Below are 21,852 nucleotides of genomic sequence, written 5' to 3'. Positions count from 1 at the left end.
CTCAACGTACCCTAAAGACAAATCAGATCACATCCCAGACTATTTAAGAGTGCCTCTGGGCAAGCTTTGCATGAACAAATAGGCAAAAACAAGTGCACAGATGATGCTCTGCGATGACTGAAATCATAGGTCAGTGGAAAAGCCTGACAGTGGCTCATGGCTGTTGGGGGATGATGTACACATGTCTGGCTGTTCTCCACTGTCAGCAGCACAAGTCACAGTGCTGGTCTCTGGCCCAGGCACAGCTCCCCAACAAGACAGACCTGGAGCTTCCCCCAACCTTTTTTTATTTTTTTTACAAGACGTCAGGAATCACAGATATGGAAATTAGATCAGGATTACTGATTAAGAATGACATCAGAGAGACAGTGTCATACAACTGACATAGATGCTCCAAGGTTATTTGCTGTAATTTGAAAGTAGCCCACTTCTGAGATTATTTTCAGGACAATGTTTTGTCAGTGACTTGTAGAGGGAAGAAAGGCAAAGCACTGTGTTTTTTTTAAAAAACAGAAGCACCAAATCCAGAGATATCTGGGTGGTCATAGGGGGACAGGAAGGGATGAATTTTGGGTCTATTTTGTATGGTGACACTGGTCTTGCCATTAAGCAGGTGCTTATCTGGAAACCCTGCTGCAGAAGCATGACCAGGCAACACTGATCTTTGACACTGGAAGGTCTATAAGGAATCTTACATGGAGAGAAGCATACCTGACCTACCAGCAACATGCTACAAGCACATTCAGGGCTGTACCCTCCCCTGCCTTTGCCAGATATATGGACAATTTTGTGCGATGATTTCTTGTGAGCTCATAAGCATGGCTCTCAAAAGGCCTATGGTGAATGCCATGGGATCCCCAAAAGATGGAAACAGGACACCATGGGTCCTGTGCTGCACCCATCAAAAATACAGAGCTCTTTCTATGATCTTGTTAAGATGTGGATGCACACACTCCAAACACCTATGAACACTTAAAAAAATTGTATTGAGGGAGTGATTACTATGGAGAAAAATGTGAAAAACTTTGACAGAGAAACATGAACAACTTATTTTTTGCATTGAGCTATCCTTCCAGGAGAAAGGTGATGAGTTCCTTGACTTCCTTGAATAAGAGTTAATGAATAAAACATGAGGGTCTTTCCTAAATCAAGCTATCCTATTGAGACCATAGATCTGGATTTGGAGCTGTCAGCTTAAGGCATGCACTTGCTTTGGAAAGAGTTGTGGCTCTTTTTCTGGGAGCCTTTTCCTTTTAGCCCTGCAAAGCTTGGCTTAATGCCTTCCTTTCAATATCTGTAAGAACTCAGGAGTACCTATCAGTTTGTTCTTTTGATGTTGCCAGCACATGCTAAATTACTATTTTCCAGTTTGAATGCCCAGTTGTGAATGATACTCAGTTTAGCCAGGAACAGCCAAAAGCAAGGCAAATTAAATGTTTTCTAGGGAAAACTGAGAGAAACCACAAGTTGGAATTTCTGTTGTCATATGTACTAAGGTTAACTCCCATAATCACTAAATTATTATTTGGGCTTACTTAAGGCACTAAATCTAAGAACATTAGATTTAGATTGAAAACTTCATTTTTTATGTGCTGGAAAGACTACAAACAGCAGAGGTTTTGTTACTACAGCTGGTTCAACACTTTACTACCACAACTGCCTATACTCACATCAAACAAGATGTCAGCAGTTCTGAATGGTGACACCAATGTCTTGGTGTCAATGTCCATTTGGGATCCACAAACTGTATACTCTGCAATAGGAATCTCATCTGACCGACAAGCCCAGGAACTTTTCAGGCATTGACAGACTTACCATGCTAAAATAAAATGACTAGCACTGGTATTTTCTTTACAAGACACTTCTTGCTTTGCTGATTTTTAATGCACTTAATGGACTTAATTGAAGAGATTGTCTTAGGAATAAGCTGCAACTTCTAACATAGTTAGAAGTTAACCTTGCTGTCTATAGTTTGATGCTGGAGGTGGCTTGTTCTTTCCCAAACCAAGGGCCAAGAAATAAAAGCATGAATTTTAGTGCAGAAGCACCAGTTGAGAGCACTGATTTGTATTTGTTTGTCTGAAGAAATAAAGTATTTTGCAATCCAAGATTATATAAGTTCTTAAGATGATGTCTTAGCATTAGATAAGTCATGTCAAATGAACAAAAATATTTAGAGATTGATAAGAATTTTGATGATCTGAAGTTTAGATATCTCAAAATAAAATTATATTGAAGGCTGCATCTAAAAAACAAGCCTGGAATTTGCATTGTTTTCCTGATGCCTTGCTATGAGTCTAGACTACAAATCTTTCTGCATAGAAAGTTCTGGGAGATATTGAAAAGTATCCTTAAAAGCCTTATCAGCAAAAGTTGGACATGAGTTCATATGGTTTGTTATTAAAGAAATTGCTTAAAAGCAGGAACTCTCATTAATTATTTTGGATTTCAAGCTTTTATATGGAAAAATGTTCAGAGAAATATCAAGCATAGGTAAATGAAAAAGAACTTGCAGAACCATCTGCCAAAAGTTCTTTATGAATTCTTTGTCCTGTACAGAAAATCTCTACAAACTGCTCCTGCAGACAGGAAAAGTCAGATCTGAGCCTGTCTCCTACTACACTGAGTACCAGAACTTGCAGGGCAGTGAGCTGTGCTCTCCCTCATCCCCAGCAGAAGGCTCATCAGGTACACTGGGACATTGCTGCCCTCTGGTATGAGCAATTGGACTTTACTGCGCAAGAACCCAGTCTTCCTCTGCTGCCTGGCAGAACCCAGATGTTGTGTTCAGCAATAACTTTAAGCAAGAACAGATGTGTTGGAGCACAGTAAAAGAAGTTTCCCTTCCCAGAGCAACAGCAGCAGAAGCATTTGTTACAGCAGTAGACCCTATTTTTCTACAGATTGTTGGGGGTTGTTAGGTGAGCTGTCTGCCTGTTAATCTCTCATAATTTTGCAGTTTACAGAAGCTAACCCTGTAATTCTTCTAACAGAACTCTACTTTTGGATTTTCTAAGGTAACAAAATATGCCAAATGACTTGAGAAGCAACCCTAAAGAAAAACAGCTATCCCATTAATTGGGATGGAGGAGAACAGGGTGGGGGGGTTGGTAGAGGGGGTGGAAATCTTTCTGTAGAATAACCTCTACAGTGTCTAAAGCTGAGGGGGAATGCAGAAATTAAAATTTAGTGATTAGTGAGGGACTTTACAATATCTGTTTTCTAATAATTTTTTTTCTTTTCTACTAGAAACAGTTAATGCTCTCAAGTATTCTCCCATTAACAGTAGAAGGATTCTTTTTCAATTAAAGAAGAAAATAATGACAAAAATACATCATTTACCCTTATCAAGGCAAAATCTGTCATTACTTAATAATCTGGCTTTTGGAATTGACACTTTAAAAAGTAATCTTCAATCAGAGATCCATATGTGCTTGTAACATCCAGCAATACAAAACAAAACAACAGTCTCTTTCCCTTTGATAATTTATAGTCTTTGTAAGTGGCTAAAATGGTTTTGAAGTTTTTCCATCATTCAAATGCAATTTTGATTCATATTGACTGATCATCAGTTGTGTTCCCCCTTTTAAGAAAAAACAGCCAGACCAGTTTTTAATTTAATGCAGTAACTGTTTTAGAATTTTTTTAATATAGGAACAACATTTCTTAACCTAGATTAAGGACCTCCTTTATCATAACAAGTTTGTATAGGAAATCTTTGAATGAAACTCAGTGTTTCACTAACTTCATACTATATTTTCTACACTGCTGTTCATTATAAAGCATGAAGCACAAAAAAGTCCACACTGTATTAGCAGCTGCACATGTACCTCCACAAAACTTCAATCCCAGTTCAGTACTAAATGTCTCTTGGAGATGCCCAGCTAGCTATGGAATATAGACAGATGCAGGACAGATTACCAAAAACAGCTCAAAAAAGGGAGTTGGTTTGTGTCATGTCAAGGAAGGGAGTTCATTCCAGGAACTGTAATTGCCATTACTAGAAATGGATTCCTGTAAGGCATGAAGCATACACAATTTAAGGAATTCCTCTGACTCCTAAGTCAAGACTGCTTGTAGGAAAAAGCCATGTACTTTGTGAGATTTAAATCTCTCTTCAGAGAGACATAAGGAGATCTCTGTAAGACGAGTTCCATATATTAATTATTCCACATGTGAACTAAGTATATGCGTTAAACAGTCCACAAAATTAAAACAAAATGTAAAGAATTAAAATTAGTATAGCCCACTACTTAGAACATATGCTACCAATTTTTTTTCATGAGGTAGATTTGGTTTTTTTAGTGCTTACTTATAAGAAAAGACTATTTGCCCTCTGGAACAACTCATCAAGGATATCAGCAGAACATTCTGAAAACAAAGGCATTTTAAATGAATGTTCTTTGAGACTATGACTGATGTCTGACTAATGAACAAGGTAATTGGTTTATTTATCTAAACCAATCCTTTCTGGCTCAATAATGGGAATGACATTGTTCACAGTTGACTAGGACTCCCCTCCTGAAAATCACGATATAAAAAAACTACCAGAGAAAGTAACTCAATATTTCTTCCATAAGCTTTCCCTTACTTTTAGACTGCAAATAATTTTTCAATTTTAGGTTTGATTCTGAGCATAAGACAATCATTTTAACCAATAATAGTTAGAATAACTTCCTTGAAGATAACCTTTATCTGAAAAAAATTACATATATTAGATTCCCTTTTTAAATCACAGAGACTCTAACATTAAATTGAAAGCAACTTCTACTTTTAATAGGGATAATCCCTATCTTACACCTGAGGAGACAAATTTTCTTTATGTTTAGTTCTGTAAAAATAATTTAATTTTGAAAATGAGTTCAAAATACATTAATATTTTAAGCATTTAACTTATTTTCTTTTTAATCAGATTAGTTCAGTAGAAAAAGAATTCAGAGTGATAAATTGCTTGGGCTGAGGAAAAAAGCAATAGTGAAGGCAGACATTGTCTTCCTTTAGGTCAAAATTAACTATCTTCTGTTTTTCACTTAATATGCTTTATATACTAAAAACCATGAGATTCTTTTTGTAACAGATAATTTTGTTGTATCAAAAACCAGGATGTAGTTACATGTTCTTATTTTGGGCTGTTGATTGGTTCTATTACCAAAACACACAGCTACAAAGAAATATTTTTGGGTTTAATCTGAAAATATGGACAATTTATCCAGTGACAGTTACTTAATGATGCTTTATCATTGTTATCATTAATAAATCCAAACAGTAGTATAACATAGTTACAACAGGAATTTCTGCTCCAGAACAGCAGTGCATTTCACAGTGGTGTAGAAAGCAGCATTTTTGATTATGCCACGTTTGCCAGTTTTAACTCACTATGGCATCTCAAGTCTTCTAACATTTACTGAACTCTACCTTCCACTGTCTAGTAATGTCAAAAGCCCATGCTCTAAAGACAGCAAGCATGAACTGACATCCCAATTTTAAGAGCAATCACATGTCTTCCTTCTTTGTTAAGAAAAATTAAATCTTCATATAAAGGGATCAATTAACTTCTCAAGCAATAGGATCCTGCTTGGTCCAAGAGCAGAACTGAACCAGGAATGCCATTTGATACATCTATTTAAACTGCTGGCCTCAGCCTTGGTACATTTCCTTTTAAACAGTTCTTCATAAACAGGATAGTGAAAAATCATGGAACATGATCATGACAGCTCCAAAATAAACCAACAATCCTCTTCTCCACTGACTGGGAAGGTGTCTTAGCAAGGCTACAGTGGCTGTAAACTGAGATTCATAACCTAATCTCTGTCTACACCCCTGCACATTTTAAACCACCTATACATTTCTAACACATTGTTTGATCCTGAAAAGGGGAAAATTGGTAAAAAGAATTTTGAAGGACTCAGATACAGATTTTGGCTGCAACATTCAGTTTACTCCATGGGCAAGAATGGGAGTGTTATTGTACAAATGCATTTTGTACCATTTGTTTAGCTACTTAAAACCATTTCTTAAAAATTCTCTTAATATATCTTAGTGACATTATAAATGTAACTGCCGCTCACATCAAAATAGTTTACAAAAGCAAAAAAGTATGAGAGGAAGCTGTTACACAGCAAGCATTCTTTAGCTCAGGACATCTTGCAGTGTGACTGCAGAAGGAATTATCCCTGTGACTGAAATGCTGTGCATTAGGAACTGTTAATGGAAAAGAGAACTGTCAGTAAGAACTGGCAAATCAGGCTGAAGCAGAGTTCAGGGACTTTCTTTTGCAAAGGCAGAAAGAAACTCTACTGCATAAAACAACCCTGCCAAATCTAGAGCAATTTCTTGGTTTGCTTGGTTTAAAGTATCTACTTTACACAAGCAATTTGTTTCCAGATCCTCTTAACATCAGGAAAATGAGACATGATGAAGCAGGATGAAGCTGGCAGGCCATAGGTCACTCTCCTGCAACCAAAAAAAGCATGAGGGGAAAAAAAAAAAGGCTGTGGTCATTTCGGAAACCACATCTCACACAGACAGAACACTGAACCAACTGTTATTTAAGCCACTGGGCTGAATATAGACTCTCTTGCCAGAAGTGTCCAGACATTATTTTTCCTCCTTATTGCAAGAAGTCTTACCCTGCAGCTTCAATAAATGTGGCTTATATGGAGGCGCTCTAATGAGAAACACAGAGGACTAAAGATGGCAGAAGGGCAGGAATCAGGGGAAAGCTAGGGCAGGCTGAAAGGTTAAACAGAAATGTGCATTTCACCAGTCTAGGCATTTTCAAAGTGAACTTACCTGAAAGTCTTGATCATCAATTCCAAATCTCTCTCTTAGATTGCGGAAAACCATTGGACAATATTCTTTAAATTTGAAATGACTTGGCATGTTTTCTCTGAAAGAAGAGAAAACCAATTCAACTTCATTACTGCGCACATATAACCAACTTGAGAATTTTGTCTCAAAGCTGTTCATAGAAAGCTCAGGGTAACAATCATCTTACAATTTCTCTTCTAATGCTTTCTTTTTTCCACCGAGATTGGGTTATCTTGTTTTTCTTCACAATGTTTAATGAACATTTATTAGCTTACTACAACATCGTTATGTCGTAGCTAAGGAACTACAACCATGATGAAATGAACACAAACTGTATTTTGACAATTCTGAACTGAAACATGGACTCAAACGAAGAAAAGAATGCTTTCCCACTGCCCTAAACTTACTTCAAAGGTGAAATCTTAGATTGGATTATACAAGAAGTATTATACCGTCTGTGACATCAAAAAATACGAACAGTGCCAAAACTTCAAGAAAATTTGACTCATTCAATAGAGAACTAGTTTTAATATCCTAGTGTTCATTTTAGACTTATACAATAGAAAAGTTATTTTCACCTTTGTCACAGAGCTGAAGACCCAAAATAGCAGAATTTTTCTTTTCTACCTATATTCTTGAATAAAATTCAGGTTATACACACACCAATATTAACAGTTTTGTATGTCTGTACATACTGCTCATGAGGCATTTTATTTTTAAGAGACAATAGATACTACATGAAATTACCATAATGCTTTTGAAACTTCTTTATGATGGGTATGATTTTGTATTACGGAAAATAAAAAGCTGAACATTATTCACATTTGATACAGGCTTTAGATTTTCATTCTTATCCAAATATAACACTTAATAAAGAGCACATTAAGTTATATTTTGAAAATACACAAATAAATTCTTATACACCCATAAATAATCACACCAAGAAAAGATCACCTTCAGTATCTAATATACTCATAAGGCAATAATAAACCATATGGAGGAAAAAATTCTACCCAGCAGCCTTTGCTGTTGCTTTTTAGAACAGCACAGACGGTTATGTTTATCTCAGGATTAACTTAATCATCAAAACTTCAGTTCCATGCACTGAAAAATAACAGAGTTCATAGTACTTCATAAAAATATCACTACCACTATCCACTGCTGCACAAAATTGTTACTTGTACTTACTTGTTGAAAAGGTGATTGTCCACCTTTATCTTTGAGTACGCTTTGAAATCATCTGGCATCAACATAACAGGGATTTGAACATGGCTCAGTTCATTGATCTAGAGAAAACAGAATACATTTAGTTGCTGCTGTCTTTGCAAAGATGCTACATATATGTCTTAATCCTGAAAGTCTACTGTTTCCTGTGTATGTATCCCAGGAGTGAATGCAGGTAATGGAAGAATGTAAAAGCAGGGTTATTCTTTCCAGATCAAACACAATCTCAAGAGTGACACTTTGGAAGAGAAGAAACAGCATTCCATATTTAGACTTGTTTCAGAAATGAAGTGCTTTAAAGCACAGCTGGAGTGTACTTTTTATGGAAGGTCAATGACAATGCCACCAAAATCCTTTCCTATACCAACACATTGGACAAACCATTTAATTAGATAAATTTTTACTTAGAAATAGAGGTGACATTAAGTCCTATGGTTTTCCTTATTTTCTTACATTGATGTGGACCACCTTCTCTTTCTAGCTTTGAAATTAACATTGTCAGTATTCTCCAGATTAGGATTTTTCCACTTGTATTTCTAATTTACTTCTGACCTCATCTCTATTATAAAATGTAGACAACTTTACCATGACCTAGTTTGTAGGTATGTTTTTGGTATTGCATGTATTAATCTACCCTTACTTGACTTAAGTTTAACTAAAACATGATAAATACAAGACAGAATTGTTAAGCTTGCAATGGTCCTTCCAAACCAGGAATGAGACTCCCATTACAACAGTCCTCCAATACCCATGACATATGCTTTATTCATGTTTTTATGGCACTCTACACCCTGGTCATGCATCTCAATTTACCCAGTCAAATCTTTTTGCTCATATAGAGCACATTTTTCTCAGCAGCTTTCTACAGGGTTTAGAGGGAAGTCCCACTCTATAAGAATGGAAACGTACACTGGGGCTGGAGGTAGCAACACAGGTGTGCTCCTCTGCTCCCTAGCACTGCTTATCCACCAGTGTTTTCCAACTAGGAAGATGTTAATTGCCTGTAAATCTACCCTGCTTAAGAGAGGCTTTTGGAGAAACCTTCACTGAAGCATCTATATTTAAAAATACTGGAGGAAAAAAAATGCACTTCCTTCAAGCATGACCTTTAGAAGAGCTGAAGTTAAAGAAAACAGGAGAAGAGTGAAGAGTCCTCTAGCTCTTAAGCAGAAGAAAGAAACCTTCCTTCTGGCAGGAAAGTCAGGTGGTCTCCTTACCTTTCAATACTTTAAAACCCCAGTAATGTCTCATTTTTGTCATTCTGATCTTGCAGCCCACATGAAAAGTGCAAGAAAGCTTCTTTGGAAAGACCTGAAGTTTTTGATAGAAGAATGGCAGCTCTCAGCAGAGCAGAGAAAGGAAAGAGAGAGATATTGGGGATGAGCTCAAAGTGCTCCACTCCTTGGTGTTGTAGGGAGAATGCTCTTTTCCCAGTCCAAAGGGAGAGAAAGAAGAAACTCGAATAAATTTCTGAAAACACAGCTGTACAAGCCTAATAAATCATGATGACACCTCATTAAATACAACATAAAATAACAAAATGCTGATTGAAAAATCACTACACCCAACATACAGGCTCTTTACTGAAGCTGATACTGCTGTACATCAATCTCACCCTGAAGCCACAAGGCAGCTCACGAGTCTGCAGAACCAGTCTAGCTGCTGTACAAATAAAACCAGGGACACATAGATATATTACACAGAGGTATGAAATTCTGAATTTGTTTTACAGAATTACCATCTCTTTCAGATTGCCAGATCACACAACACATTTCACACTTGAATGAAGAGTAGCAGAAATGTACATGCATATACATTACAGACAAAAATGATCCCAAGAACGCCTTCTGCTGAATACTGTAAAAAATCCTCAACTACCTACAACAAAGTTTGCTTGCAAAATTGCATTTTAGGTTATCAAAACTGCATTGATCAAATTTTTATGTGTACTTGCTTTCTTAATTTGCTGATATGAAGTTTCTCTGCATACATCTACAGATCAGCTTTCATGCTGTGGATATTTAAATTTGTGCTATGTAATGGCACAGTTTTACTTGTGCCTGTAGGCCTTACAAGCATCACCTACACAGCGGAATGAAAAAGCCTTTGCATGTGCATACTTTCAGGATTCTTTGATTTTAAGAAAAAAATTCCAAAATACTTCTCCTAAGAAGTTCCCTACAAGATATAAATGTACACTATCCCCATTCCCCAATCAGTAGGTTTGATGGTTTTGTTCTTTTCAGGAGGGATGAATTTTTCAGGGTGCTTTTTGTCTTGGTTTGTCTTTTTTTTTTTTTTTTTGGTGTTTTTGGTTGGTTGCTTTTTTTTTAAGATTCATCCAAATCTGAGGCAAGTAAAAGAAATTTCTTTAATATTTTTGGGAATTCCTCTCTAGCAGAGCAGGAAAATAAGAAAGCAGGTGATGAACACACAGTAGAAGTGACCTTTGGTATGGCACAGCAGCTGAGTAATGGCATATCCCAGCAGCACAGACCATTAATTAATTTAAACCTTTTGAAGTATAAGGTCTGGCTCTCTCTGCAATAGGACATTTTTGGATGGATTTGATGAGGCCAAACTGGAAAATGTGCACAAGAGAGAATGGAACACCCGTGTCATTAGATCTTGGTGGAAACTGGAACCACATTGTGGGGGGGAGGGAGAAGAAACAATATCCAAAACACCCCCCCCAAACAGCTCTCGAAAAGCTAAAAGAAAAGGGAAAGGTCAGAGGGATCAATTCTCTACTTTGCCATCACTGTGTGAAGAAACAGTCACATCTGAAAGACATAAAATATGAAATGCAAAGAAAACATTTGGAGTCTTCCAACTTATCTCAAATGAGTATTTTGCTTCTCTTTCTGTGTTTGAAAGTCCAGCACAACAGAAAATGTGTTAAGATGCATGTGATACCTTTGACAAGTATCATGTCCATCTCTTCATGTTACCCATTAAATACAGTGAGCTCCCTTAGCAATAGCAAATGAGATGTGTGCATGAGGATGAAAGTTCAGTATTCCAAATTACAACAGAAACTGTTACAATAGCTGTAATAATTACATAAGAAATACTCATTTTCCTCTAAGGAGTGCTTTTGAATGTAATAAAATCATAAGCAAGAAACAACTGCCCAAGAAATTGAGGTAAACAAGAGATAATTGCAAAGCACAAATGAAACAAAAAGAGCTCACTGGACAGAGGACTGAAGGTTCGGGATCAAACATTCACTTAACTGCAATTATTTCTGAGAATCCACATGTATAGCATCTCTATAATAAATGCATGTACATCATATTGAAAAGGAAAATTCTTTTAGTCCTGCAACCTACATTCTTTAATTGCCTTGAATTATTGTTGCAAATGTAAAATTTTGCTGCAGTTTGTCTTTTTTGAAAGGGACAATGCTTGCAATCTTTGAGGAATTCAAATCCCATAAAATAGCCTTCGAGAATGTATTGCTTTAAATATGAATGACTAAAATTTTAGTTGCACAGTAACCATGTATATTATGTATAAATACCTCATGTGTATTAATAACATTTGTTAACTCATGCACACATGATATTAACAAGTGACCCAGAAGCCTCCATTGAAGTAATTCATTCAGTATCTTTTGTGATATTAGTATAAACACAGGTGGCTATATGACACTTGGAAACATCTCCAGACAACTTACAAGCTTTAGGACAAAAGAATGTTAAAAGACTTAGACTGGCATTGCCCCTTTAAACACACATGCAAAAAACTGTGGCTCAGAGTGGTGGCTTGGCCATGGGAGGTGAGAGAGGGCCAAAGCTAAAAGAAGTTTTCAGGAAAAAAACGACTGATTACAACTCATTTTGCTCCTGCAGGTTTAGCATTGAATTCACACTGTCAGGATAACAGAGGTTGTAATTAAACTGCAAATAAGGGAATAATAAAAGCCTACTGGACATTGAATAAATAGTAAGACTCAGCTGGTAATGATTTTGAAATTAGCACACAGAGAGGTGTTCCCACAAAGCCATCTTATATTGGTGACATTTCAAATAAGCTTCTTTAATTTATATGATTTGAAATCAAGCAATGACTATATCATAAATTGTTAGGCATTATTAATAGCCCTTATTTAATTCAGATACATTCACCCTAAACACCACATTACTAGGGCAATGCATAATTAAGCATTAGTTTTCATTCTGTCAGAACATAAGCAGCAATAAATTGCTTGTATGCAAAGCAGACAATGAGATATTTAAACTGCATATAATAAAGGCAATTTACAGCATATATTGCATGTTTAACTATAAGAGTCAGAACAACAATCCTGTTTTCCAACAGATACAAGCTGATGCCTATTGCTACAGTGTTACAGCAAGAAACCTGTGTAACACGTTACAGCTGGTATTACTCATTTAAAAACCCAAATCAAGCAATTGGCCTACCAACCAACCAAAAAAAAACCCATAAAAAACCCCAATAAAGCCATGTACAATGTCCAAAATTTAATCCCAAGAAGACCACAAATCACACTCAGACTACTTAGCGATGCCTGGTTTCTTTTGAAACTCTCTTCCTATTTAAAGCCTTCATACTCTATGGGTTTGTTTTTTTTTTTTTATTTAATGTTGCAGCTTTAGTATACAGCATATATACTGTTTCCTTTTATTTTAACATATCAGCCCACCAGACTCGCTGAAACTATGGAGGGATGAGGTGCTTTCACACTGAACAGCCTGATAAAACATCTCAATTGCAGTTACAGCTCTTCGCAGTTTCACACACAGGAAAATCCCTGCTGCTCCTGATGCTGGATGTGGCAGAAGTTGTAGAAGTGCTACTTCTTTTCAGCTGTTTATCTCCCAGCTCTCCTTCTGCACTGAAAGCTAATTCACAGCAGTCTGATCTGTTGAGACAAACAAGCTACAACTGGTTTGTTACTCTCGGAGAAAGTCAAGTTAATTTTTCACAAATTTGTGTATTTTTAAACACTGATTTTGGAAGAAGTGGGAGTGATAGAGACTTCAGAAGAAAGAAATTATTGGGATGTAAAAATAGAACTGAACTTGTAACACCACCAGCAGTACTGAGATTTTTATGTTCAGGGTTTTACTTTCTGCATCACAGCTTCTACTTTGGCAAAGAAACTTGCACAGAAATCTGAAGAGAAAAAAAATATCAAACCATTTTTTTGGTTCAGAGACAAAGTCACCATTTTGAACAGGCCACAGACTTCCTCAACAGCACAGTTAACTCATTTTCTGCTAGGCTAATGCTTATGAAAGCAAGCCTATGGGCTTCTAATGGACTGGTGTTACAAAACGGGGCTGTAGAACAAGAACGCAACAAGGAAACTCTTTGGAGTATAAAATTCCACATTTAGGGTCTTCCAGCACCTTCTTGATCCTGAACACCCTGCAGGTCTTACCAAACAGAGCAGTTCCCTGCTCACTAGAGCAGGCACCTACAAGAGAAAGTTGCTTCAACTTATTCATTCTATTGTCCTGTAAAAAGCCCTTTCCAAAGCTGCTCCTATTTTGTAAGGAGCAAAGGTTTAGGTTAAAGCAGCAGGCCAAGTGGTGACAGGCAGAGCTATAGGCAGGCATTTACATCCTCTCCTTCCCAGATGTGGAACACACTGTGGTATTGCTACCAGGACAGTAAACGCCTTGTGCTGAAGTATAAACTGAAAGTGAAGTGATTATTTTACAACTCTTTGAAATCTACCTTGAAGGGTCTGAAAAGGGTGGATGAGGTCAGCAGCTAATCAATTTTGTGGAAGACATTTGCCTGTTACAGGGCAAAACCATCATTTGATAAATGTCATTTGACAGTTTAAATTACACTCAAACCCATTCTTGCAAGAGAAATAAAAGGTTAAGTTAAGTTCTGCTGTAGAGAAATAAATCAGTTCAGCAAAATACTCCTTAATATGTTTTAAATGAGGTTTTCATCATTTCAATCACACAAAAATTCATCTCTTTCCCCTACCTCTCCCTGCTACCCTGCAAGGTAAAAACTACCCAGGCTTTTTTTTTTTTTAATTTTGTAATGTGTTAGACTTTAAAGAGCATAGAAGACTTCTATAAAAGGAATATCCAGTTACCTATTCAGAATTAGGTCCCAAAATTAATGCAATTATATGACTACGAAAAACAGAGGGTAACACATTTAACTTTTTCTGAGTCTTTGGAATCATTGCAATTTAAAGTATATGAACAGAAAAAAAACCTAAAAAAAAAGTAAAAAAAAAAACCCAAAATCAAACAAACTTAAACCACCCTGCTGCCAGGCAGCTACATAAAAGAATCTAAATTTTACATGTCTCAAAACATCTATCAGTAATTACCAGAGCAGCTTTGTGTTTTTTACAGTTCAGGTGATGCCTATCATTAGATTTCTGGCTTTCAATAAAATTCAGTAATTTAATATTGGAAAAGTAGGCCAAACTGAACCAAGAGTATTCCAAACTGCCTTAACATATACTTTTTCCTGAAGTACAAACCACAGAATATCTGAAAGACTCTGCAAGAGTATTAAATATGGATCATATTTAGCAATACTAAAAAATGAACAGCTCAACAACAGCTATCACATTTTATCAAAAAGAGTAGCAAGACCTTTGTGAAGTCTTATGATCTGGCTTTGAATTAAGAAAAAGCAAACCAAAAGAAAAAAAATTCACAGCAGACCCCAGATACTTTCATGAGACTTCTTGGCTGCTGTTTTCCACAGGAAAAGGATCTGTTTGGGCAGGGTAGGTCTGTAGTACATGCACCCACGTGGAAAACAGGATATTGTGACATACTCAAAGAAAGCTCTGGACAGGATATTGTCCAAACACAGTCCTAAAACACAGCAAAGAAATGGTTTCCAAAAAGCATGCATGTTTGCTTTTAAATTTGGAGTATCAGGGTCCAAAAATCTAGACAAAGGGTTTTATAGCTTGTTTATCACTCCTGATCAGAGAGTTTGGAATGACAGGGTTTAAGAACCTATAACAAAAGCACTTAAATTTCATTTCCTTCCCAACAATTTTGATTGCAAGCTTTTAAGTCTTTCAAGTCTCTTGGACACTTGCACAATCTAGAATATCCAGAACAGCTGCTGTACACTGTCAGACAAGCATTAAGTCACATTTCTACAGATTTGGTTAACGTTCCCATGAATCCCCTTATACATTTCAATGAGTGCAAAAATTGACACTTCATAATGTGCCAAATAATCAAAGGCCAAAAACAAATTAAGCAGCTCAGATATAATGTCTGTCATGATAATCCCTCATTCTCCTAAAAGCTAGGTCAAATGCCATAATATGTACAAATACATTAATGCCCATTAATGAATCGGGAAATACAATAATAGAAATATGACTTGTCTGTAGTGGAGATTTTTTTACAAGCTAAACACTTCTAGTAGCAAACAGCACACAAAAAGAAAGGCCTATCTCAGTCCAAAAGAAAATTGTAAAGGACTGTAAGCTCTTTGTACTTGGATGAGTTGTGAGGCACACTTTAGACATGAGCTCATCCTTGTTTGCAAATGCAATTGTTAAGAAGACAACAAGACAAGGGACACAGCTCAGACAACAATTTGCAAGCTATTAGCTTCCCACAAACCTGATAAAAGAACATTTTATTTTTTGAGCAAAAATATCGACTCATCCTCCCAAAACTTAAATTTGTGCTGGGAGGTTGATGTACTTTGACAATCTTTCATATCAATGGGCATCCTCAATAATTGTTTGGAATAGTGATTCAAAATACACACACTTGTCACAAGGTCTGATAGCCATCTGGTCTGTATTTTTCTAATTAAAAAACAAAATGCTTATCTGGCAACAGATAAACTTTTAGCTCACTTGGCTTTGTCCTAAAAGCTTCACAAAAGAATGACTAAAAAGAGGAAGATGATAGGAGGCACCAGGTATTTATTATGACATAGGGAAAGGTTTGAAGAAGACAAGATCAATTCTATATACAAAGCAGAATTACAACTCGCAGACAGATGTTCTGCCAAGTCTCTAAATTATCTATTTATTGTGGATTCTAGAAGAAAAATTCAACAAGGAAGAACACAATGAAATAAAATTGTACTTATATTCCATGAATCCTGTTGCTAAGATTTGGAGAAAAACCAAACTTGCCAACCAACCAGGAAACAAACATAAAGGAGTCTATTAAATAATGCTCATCTCATAGCAGCTTTTAAGATTATATTTTTTTTAAAGTATAATATTTCTGAATAGGAAAAATGAGGTAATGAAATTAAACATAAAATTCCAGCATGCAGCTGAACAAAAAAGGAGATGCTGTAGCCTAACCAAATGCTGTAACTGAAAAATGAAAATCAATAGGAAAAACTTCTCTTCAATACAGAAAGGCAAAGTATAATGGGAAGAGAAACCTAAGGAACCATTTTGCCTATAACAGCTGCTTAATAAAGAGAAAGGCTTTAAGAGCATCCTGCCTAAGAAAAACAACCTAGAAAGTATGCAGAACAAATGCTATGAAGCAGCAATTTAAGTCATCAGATGGGCCTCATTAATTTTCACAAGTTATAACAAATGCAGAAAAGCCAATTTTTTGCCTATTTTTACACTGGTTATAATGAAGGTAATGCATTTCACATTATTAGTAATAGTAGTAGCAACAGTATTAAAGAAGACCAGTTGTGAAGGGGGTCTAATGTGCTCTCATATATTCCAACCTCACAAATACATTATTATTTAGAAAACTGTTGACTTGTGAAAAGATGACATTAAAGCATGATTCCTTCTGGCCATTTCTGACTATGTATTAGGTGAAGGCTGGAGCTGTGAGGCAAATTTTCTGCAAACAGCAGCAATGCTATTTGCATTATATAAATCTAATTTTAAAAGTTAATTAACAGACCAAGAGTGACCCTGGAAGTACACGAAGGTCACACCACCCGTATTCCCGTGCTCTGTAAGGTGATGCAGCAGTTGCTCTCGGTAACATGGACCAACAGAATAATTGGAGAGCACAAGGGACAGAACTTGCTCTGCCAGCATGTCTTAGCCTGCAGCTAAATGAACCTTTTTTAGCCTCAACCTAAATCTCCTATCCTTCAGGAGAAGTAATAACTTTACATGTAAGCACCGTGCAAAATATTATCCTAGAGCTCCAATGGGTAAGAATTGCATTTTCTTGGTTTAGAGAAACTCCTCCATTCACCTCTCTGATGCATCTTGGTTGTGGCATTGTATTTCTCTTGCATTTACCATACAGTCTTTCACTTCAAAGTAGTGTAATGCCTGATGCTGGGCTAACAGGTCTGTAGTCACCTATGAGGGTTATCAGCTTTCCAGGTTTTATCAGTATTTGAGGTGGTGCATTCCCCTCCATACCCTTTTCAGGCTGCACTGTGATCTGAGAAATGCTCATTAGGCCTCAGCCTTGAAAACAGCACCTGGGCTCAGCTCCTCCTGAGCTTATCAGAAAGGCTATCTGCTCCCAGGAATGGCTAACGAGCTCCTATTTCCCTTATGAACAGCCTTGGAAAACTTTTCTTGCCTGAATGGCATAACGTTCCTGTTCTTACACTTTCAAAGAAAGTGCTGACCCAAACTGTGGCCAGGATGAAGCTGAAACAAATTATGACCAAAAAAAAAAAAAAATAAAAAAAATTTGTTTCAAAACAAATGAATTTGTTTTGAAAACAAATTACGACTGAAGCCCACTGTCTTGCGACCCTATGAACAGTAGTCCAAAATGAGCTCTTCTGGGCTGCAGTGGGCTGTGACCTCCCTCTGACTGGGGCCTCTCAGAGCCAGAGAACCCTCATGGGTTTGCCAGACTCGGAGGAGCACTGAACCAGGAGTCCTGGACTTACACCTCCACTCCTCAAGGCTCAGCCTTTCACCCAACAGGAGATCCAGGGCATTCAAAGTGATTCTTTCACTGCCCTCCAACAGGAAATTTTCACAGGTGCCTTGCCTGCACTGACTCTTTATGTCTGTGTGCATATGCTACAGCAAATCTGAGAGGAATGCTGCTTTCTTAGATGTTTAAGTACCCTGGATATTGAAGCAAGATAGGCCTGTAAGTAAGCTTATGACATATGACTTAACCTTACTTAAATACTGCTAAGTGTTGATCTTTGCTGAGTTGCTAAGTATAACTTCTTGTAAAGTAAGGTTAAATGCTAGTAAGTGTTATTCCTTTGTTAAATTGTCATGATTAAGTCATTATTTGGTTTAAGGTAAAAGTAAAGTACTGTTAAGTTTGAGTGCTGTTAAATGCTGTTTTAGGCCATGTTCTTTTTTATCTTGCTCTCACTGCAATAATGCACACATCCCTAGACAGTTCACAGTTCATTTCTGTTTTGTCTGGAATTTGTTTGGTTTTATTGTTGCTTGTTTTTCCTTGCTGTCCCTTCTGTCCTGTAAGTAGTAGAGTGAGTCTTGCCAATGAACTTTGTCATGCTGTCACTTAATATTAAATCTGGCTTTTGCTGATACCCTTGCCGATGATTTTTTAAGCCATCTCAAACACTCCTTCATAACAGGATGCCATCCAGACAGTTTTTGCTGCATGAAGCCACTGTATGGGCTTCATTTAAGAAAATGCTCTCAGTGCAATAGCAGAAGCTCTTGCTAGTCAAGACACCATGACATCTGGAAGAAGACATGAAAGGCCTTAAAGTCCCAAGGAAACAAAAAGAGAGCCCGAGCTGAGTAGCAAGCTCAGAACAGACATCTGGGATTGTTTAAAGGTTGTTTTAGCACTTTCCTGTCCACCTCATGGTCACTGACTTCTCCTGTATATAATTTCTAAATATGCATTAACCTCTCCTCACAGACAGTAAAACACACTTATTTGGATGTAAACTCTGCAGCTTCTGGCTGCTGAAGCAATGAGTTTATGTGCCACTCCTTCAGGGTTTGGGAAAGACCAGTATCCACATATGGTTATAAGGAGCTGGGTTTTGCTACTGCTCAGGATATCCTTTTTCCTCACAGAATCTCAAATTTATTTTGGCAGTAATACCACATACAAAATTTCATTAATTTATTATCATTACTTATGAGATATTAACTGCCCAGATATAACAACTCTAACATTGATTTTGCTGAAGGCCAAGTACTGCACATTATTTCCAAACCCCAAAAAGCCTTCCCAGCCCTGCAGAAGAAGAGGGGTGTAAGGGGAGGGTGCAGCAGAGCCACCAGGGGCTCATTGTCTCCCAAGTCCTGTCATTCTCCTAGTTCAACTAAATTGTGAGTTGAGATAATTATACGACTCAAGGTAAGCATCTTCTTTATCCCTTGATATGAAATAAAATATAATTTCTTAAAAGCAACATAATATAATTGTGCAACCTTTTTCCTCTGTTTACAGGTCAGAATTTTGCTATCAGAGGATTTCCATAAGCTTAGGGGACAATAGGACACATTCAATGGGCAAAGATGACATAAATCTGCTTTCTATTTATACTTTTTATAGCCCATAAATAAAAAGCAATCCCAGTGGTTTTAGTGATGTTAATCTGAACATGTACCAGTGCCACAGTGCCTCTGAAAGGAGATCAAATAGAAATGACCAAACTTTGTTATTCAGTAAGCACGACAATAACATAACATCAACTGTAAAGACAAAACCCAAACTGTAATGACACAAAGTTTTCTGCAGCAGTTTCTATTATGCTAGCCATGGTAAGACTGCTCCAAATCCAGTCAAAAAGCATTTCCCATGATGAGGTGGTTGGTGACAGTATTTGATCAGCTGCCATTCATTTCCTCTCCTGAACCCAGGAATCACATTTCCACGACTCGGAGCAGAACCACCCCACAGAAACTCTCTCTCATCACTGGCATTTGACTCAGGTTATGTATTGCTAATGAACAGTATGAGAAAGAAAATCTAGCTTTTTGATTATTTCCATATGTGAAAATCCAAATTAAAAACATTTAATGATTTAATTTATCCCTTAAGCAAGAATTTCATATACATACATACATATTTTATATACACACACAAATAATTTAATAAAAAAAGCCCTGAGCGGCCAACATGCATTTTCAGCCATTAATGCTAATCTGAACACAGCAAATTCTCCAATGCAAATTAAAAAACAAAAAAAGGCAAAATGAAGAGTTCTGAATAATGCACCCACAGTGAGCACAACATTGCATTTTCGAAGAGCTGAAGCCACATGGTATCAAACCAAGCAATATTTTTGGGACCAGAGGCAGGAGCAGGCTGTCTGCACAGCACTGGGGCCACTTAACTCGACCCACAGCTGCTTTGCATCACTGCACCAGCACAGGCGATCTGGAATGTGCACCCTCCTGCCCTCCACGTTCCTCTGAGCACACACACTCATTTTCAGGCTAAGAAATATTTTCTGAAAAGCAGCGTTAAAAAGGAAATACTGCCCTTAGATTTCATTTAAATATAAAGATCTGAAAAACATACTCTTTTTTTTATTTTGAAAGAGAAACTCACAGTAAGAGCCACTGCCATTTTTCTCAAGAAGACTCAGACCACAAGCTGCCATACTTTGTAAAATACATCGTAAAATGAGAAGTAACAGTAACCTGCACTAATGGCAACACAGACACTGATTTCCACAGCAGCAGCAAAGCGAAGGGGCTGCATGGTCAGGTGGGATGTGTTGGCCCTCCAAGCCATAAGGAGTCAGAGGGAAGTTCACATGCACCAAGTTAAGGATCCTGCTTGTCACTTTTAATCAGGTAACATACAAAACCCAGGATGGATTTTAAGTGTCTACTTCAAGCTTGTAAGCTCAGGCTTTTATTTCTGGTATTTGATGTCCCACCATTATTTATGGAAACATTTATGATTTTGTACAAATTTGACTGAAAATGTGCAGTTAATACTGGGGCACTTTACAGGAAATCTAGAAGAAACACCTCTCTCTAGTTACAAGAAAGCTTTTGAGAAGAAAACAGGCTCAGTGAGCCACAGGTGTTCTCAGAAAAACACACAAAGGCCTATGCTTCAAACAAGTCAGTGTTGCCACCATCACCACAAAAGTAACATGTCAAATCTGACCCATTTTTTTCTACTGTTTCACCAAGATTTTTCCCCTTCTGACATGCCTGGATGTGTTGTCAGCTGTGTGATAAACCAGAGCTAGAACCCAAACTAAACCTGCCAAAAAAGGACTTTTGTTCATTTGGATGACTTGTCAAACTTCTCACTGCGAGGTTGCAGGGAAGTGGAGGCAGCAGAGAAACGTTTCCTTCTGCAATTCCTTACCCTAAAGTGTTTGGACTATGAGCTAAAGCCCCTCAAGCTGTGAGCACTGCTTGCAATCTGAGATGTGATTATTACAAAGTGAGGAAAAATTAATCCAAAAATGTACTTTAAAAGTTAAATGAAATTTTTAACTTCAATACCTTGTACAACATATGACAAAATGAAAAATAACAGTAACCAAAACTAACCTCCTGCACATAAACCTATTTTGACATTTGATTTTGCTGCCAAGATTTAAGTACTTAAAAAACCCCAAGTTTGCTGAAATGCAAAACTAACTTTGGGTAACAAACTTTTTTTTCAGGTGAAGACAGAATATTTTCTTCATTTCTGCTAACAAAGTTGAACAGACAGGTCACTCAGAGTTGAGAAACCAACTGGGACTCAAAAAAACCCTTGTTTTCCTTTTCTGGTCCCCTAATTAAAAAATATTATGGAAAATGAGATCTAGTTTTGAAATCTTAAAGCATGCTTGTGAGTTGAACTGATTATAGTCTTCAGATAATACTTCCTTTGTTTAAAAAAATATTACGATGTCAAGTATAAAACTTGGTTTGATTAACTTATTTTCCAGTTTGTGCATCCAGGA

At 37.0% G+C, this 21,852-nt stretch overlaps 1 protein-coding gene across 1 annotated transcript in view; it reads right to left on the bottom strand.

The window, feature by feature from the left end:
- Window positions 1–21,852, bottom strand: part of PIP4K2A (phosphatidylinositol-5-phosphate 4-kinase type 2 alpha) — a 107,466-nt gene that overhangs the window by 42,587 nt on the left and 43,027 nt on the right. The window contains exons 2-3 of the mRNA XM_066552285.1: window positions 7,999–8,096; window positions 6,793–6,889 (exon numbers count right to left, since the gene is read on the bottom strand). Of these exons, the coding sequence (XP_066408382.1) occupies window positions 6,793–6,889; window positions 7,999–8,096 (195 nt within the window). The remainder of the gene's footprint in view (window positions 1–6,792; window positions 6,890–7,998; window positions 8,097–21,852) is intronic.

Source organism: Molothrus aeneus, chromosome 1 (genome assembly GCF_037042795.1).
Source record: "Molothrus aeneus isolate 106 chromosome 1, BPBGC_Maene_1.0, whole genome shotgun sequence".
NCBI lineage: Eukaryota > Metazoa > Chordata > Aves > Passeriformes > Icteridae > Molothrus > Molothrus aeneus.
This window is presented reverse-complemented; position numbering and strand designations above follow the sequence as displayed.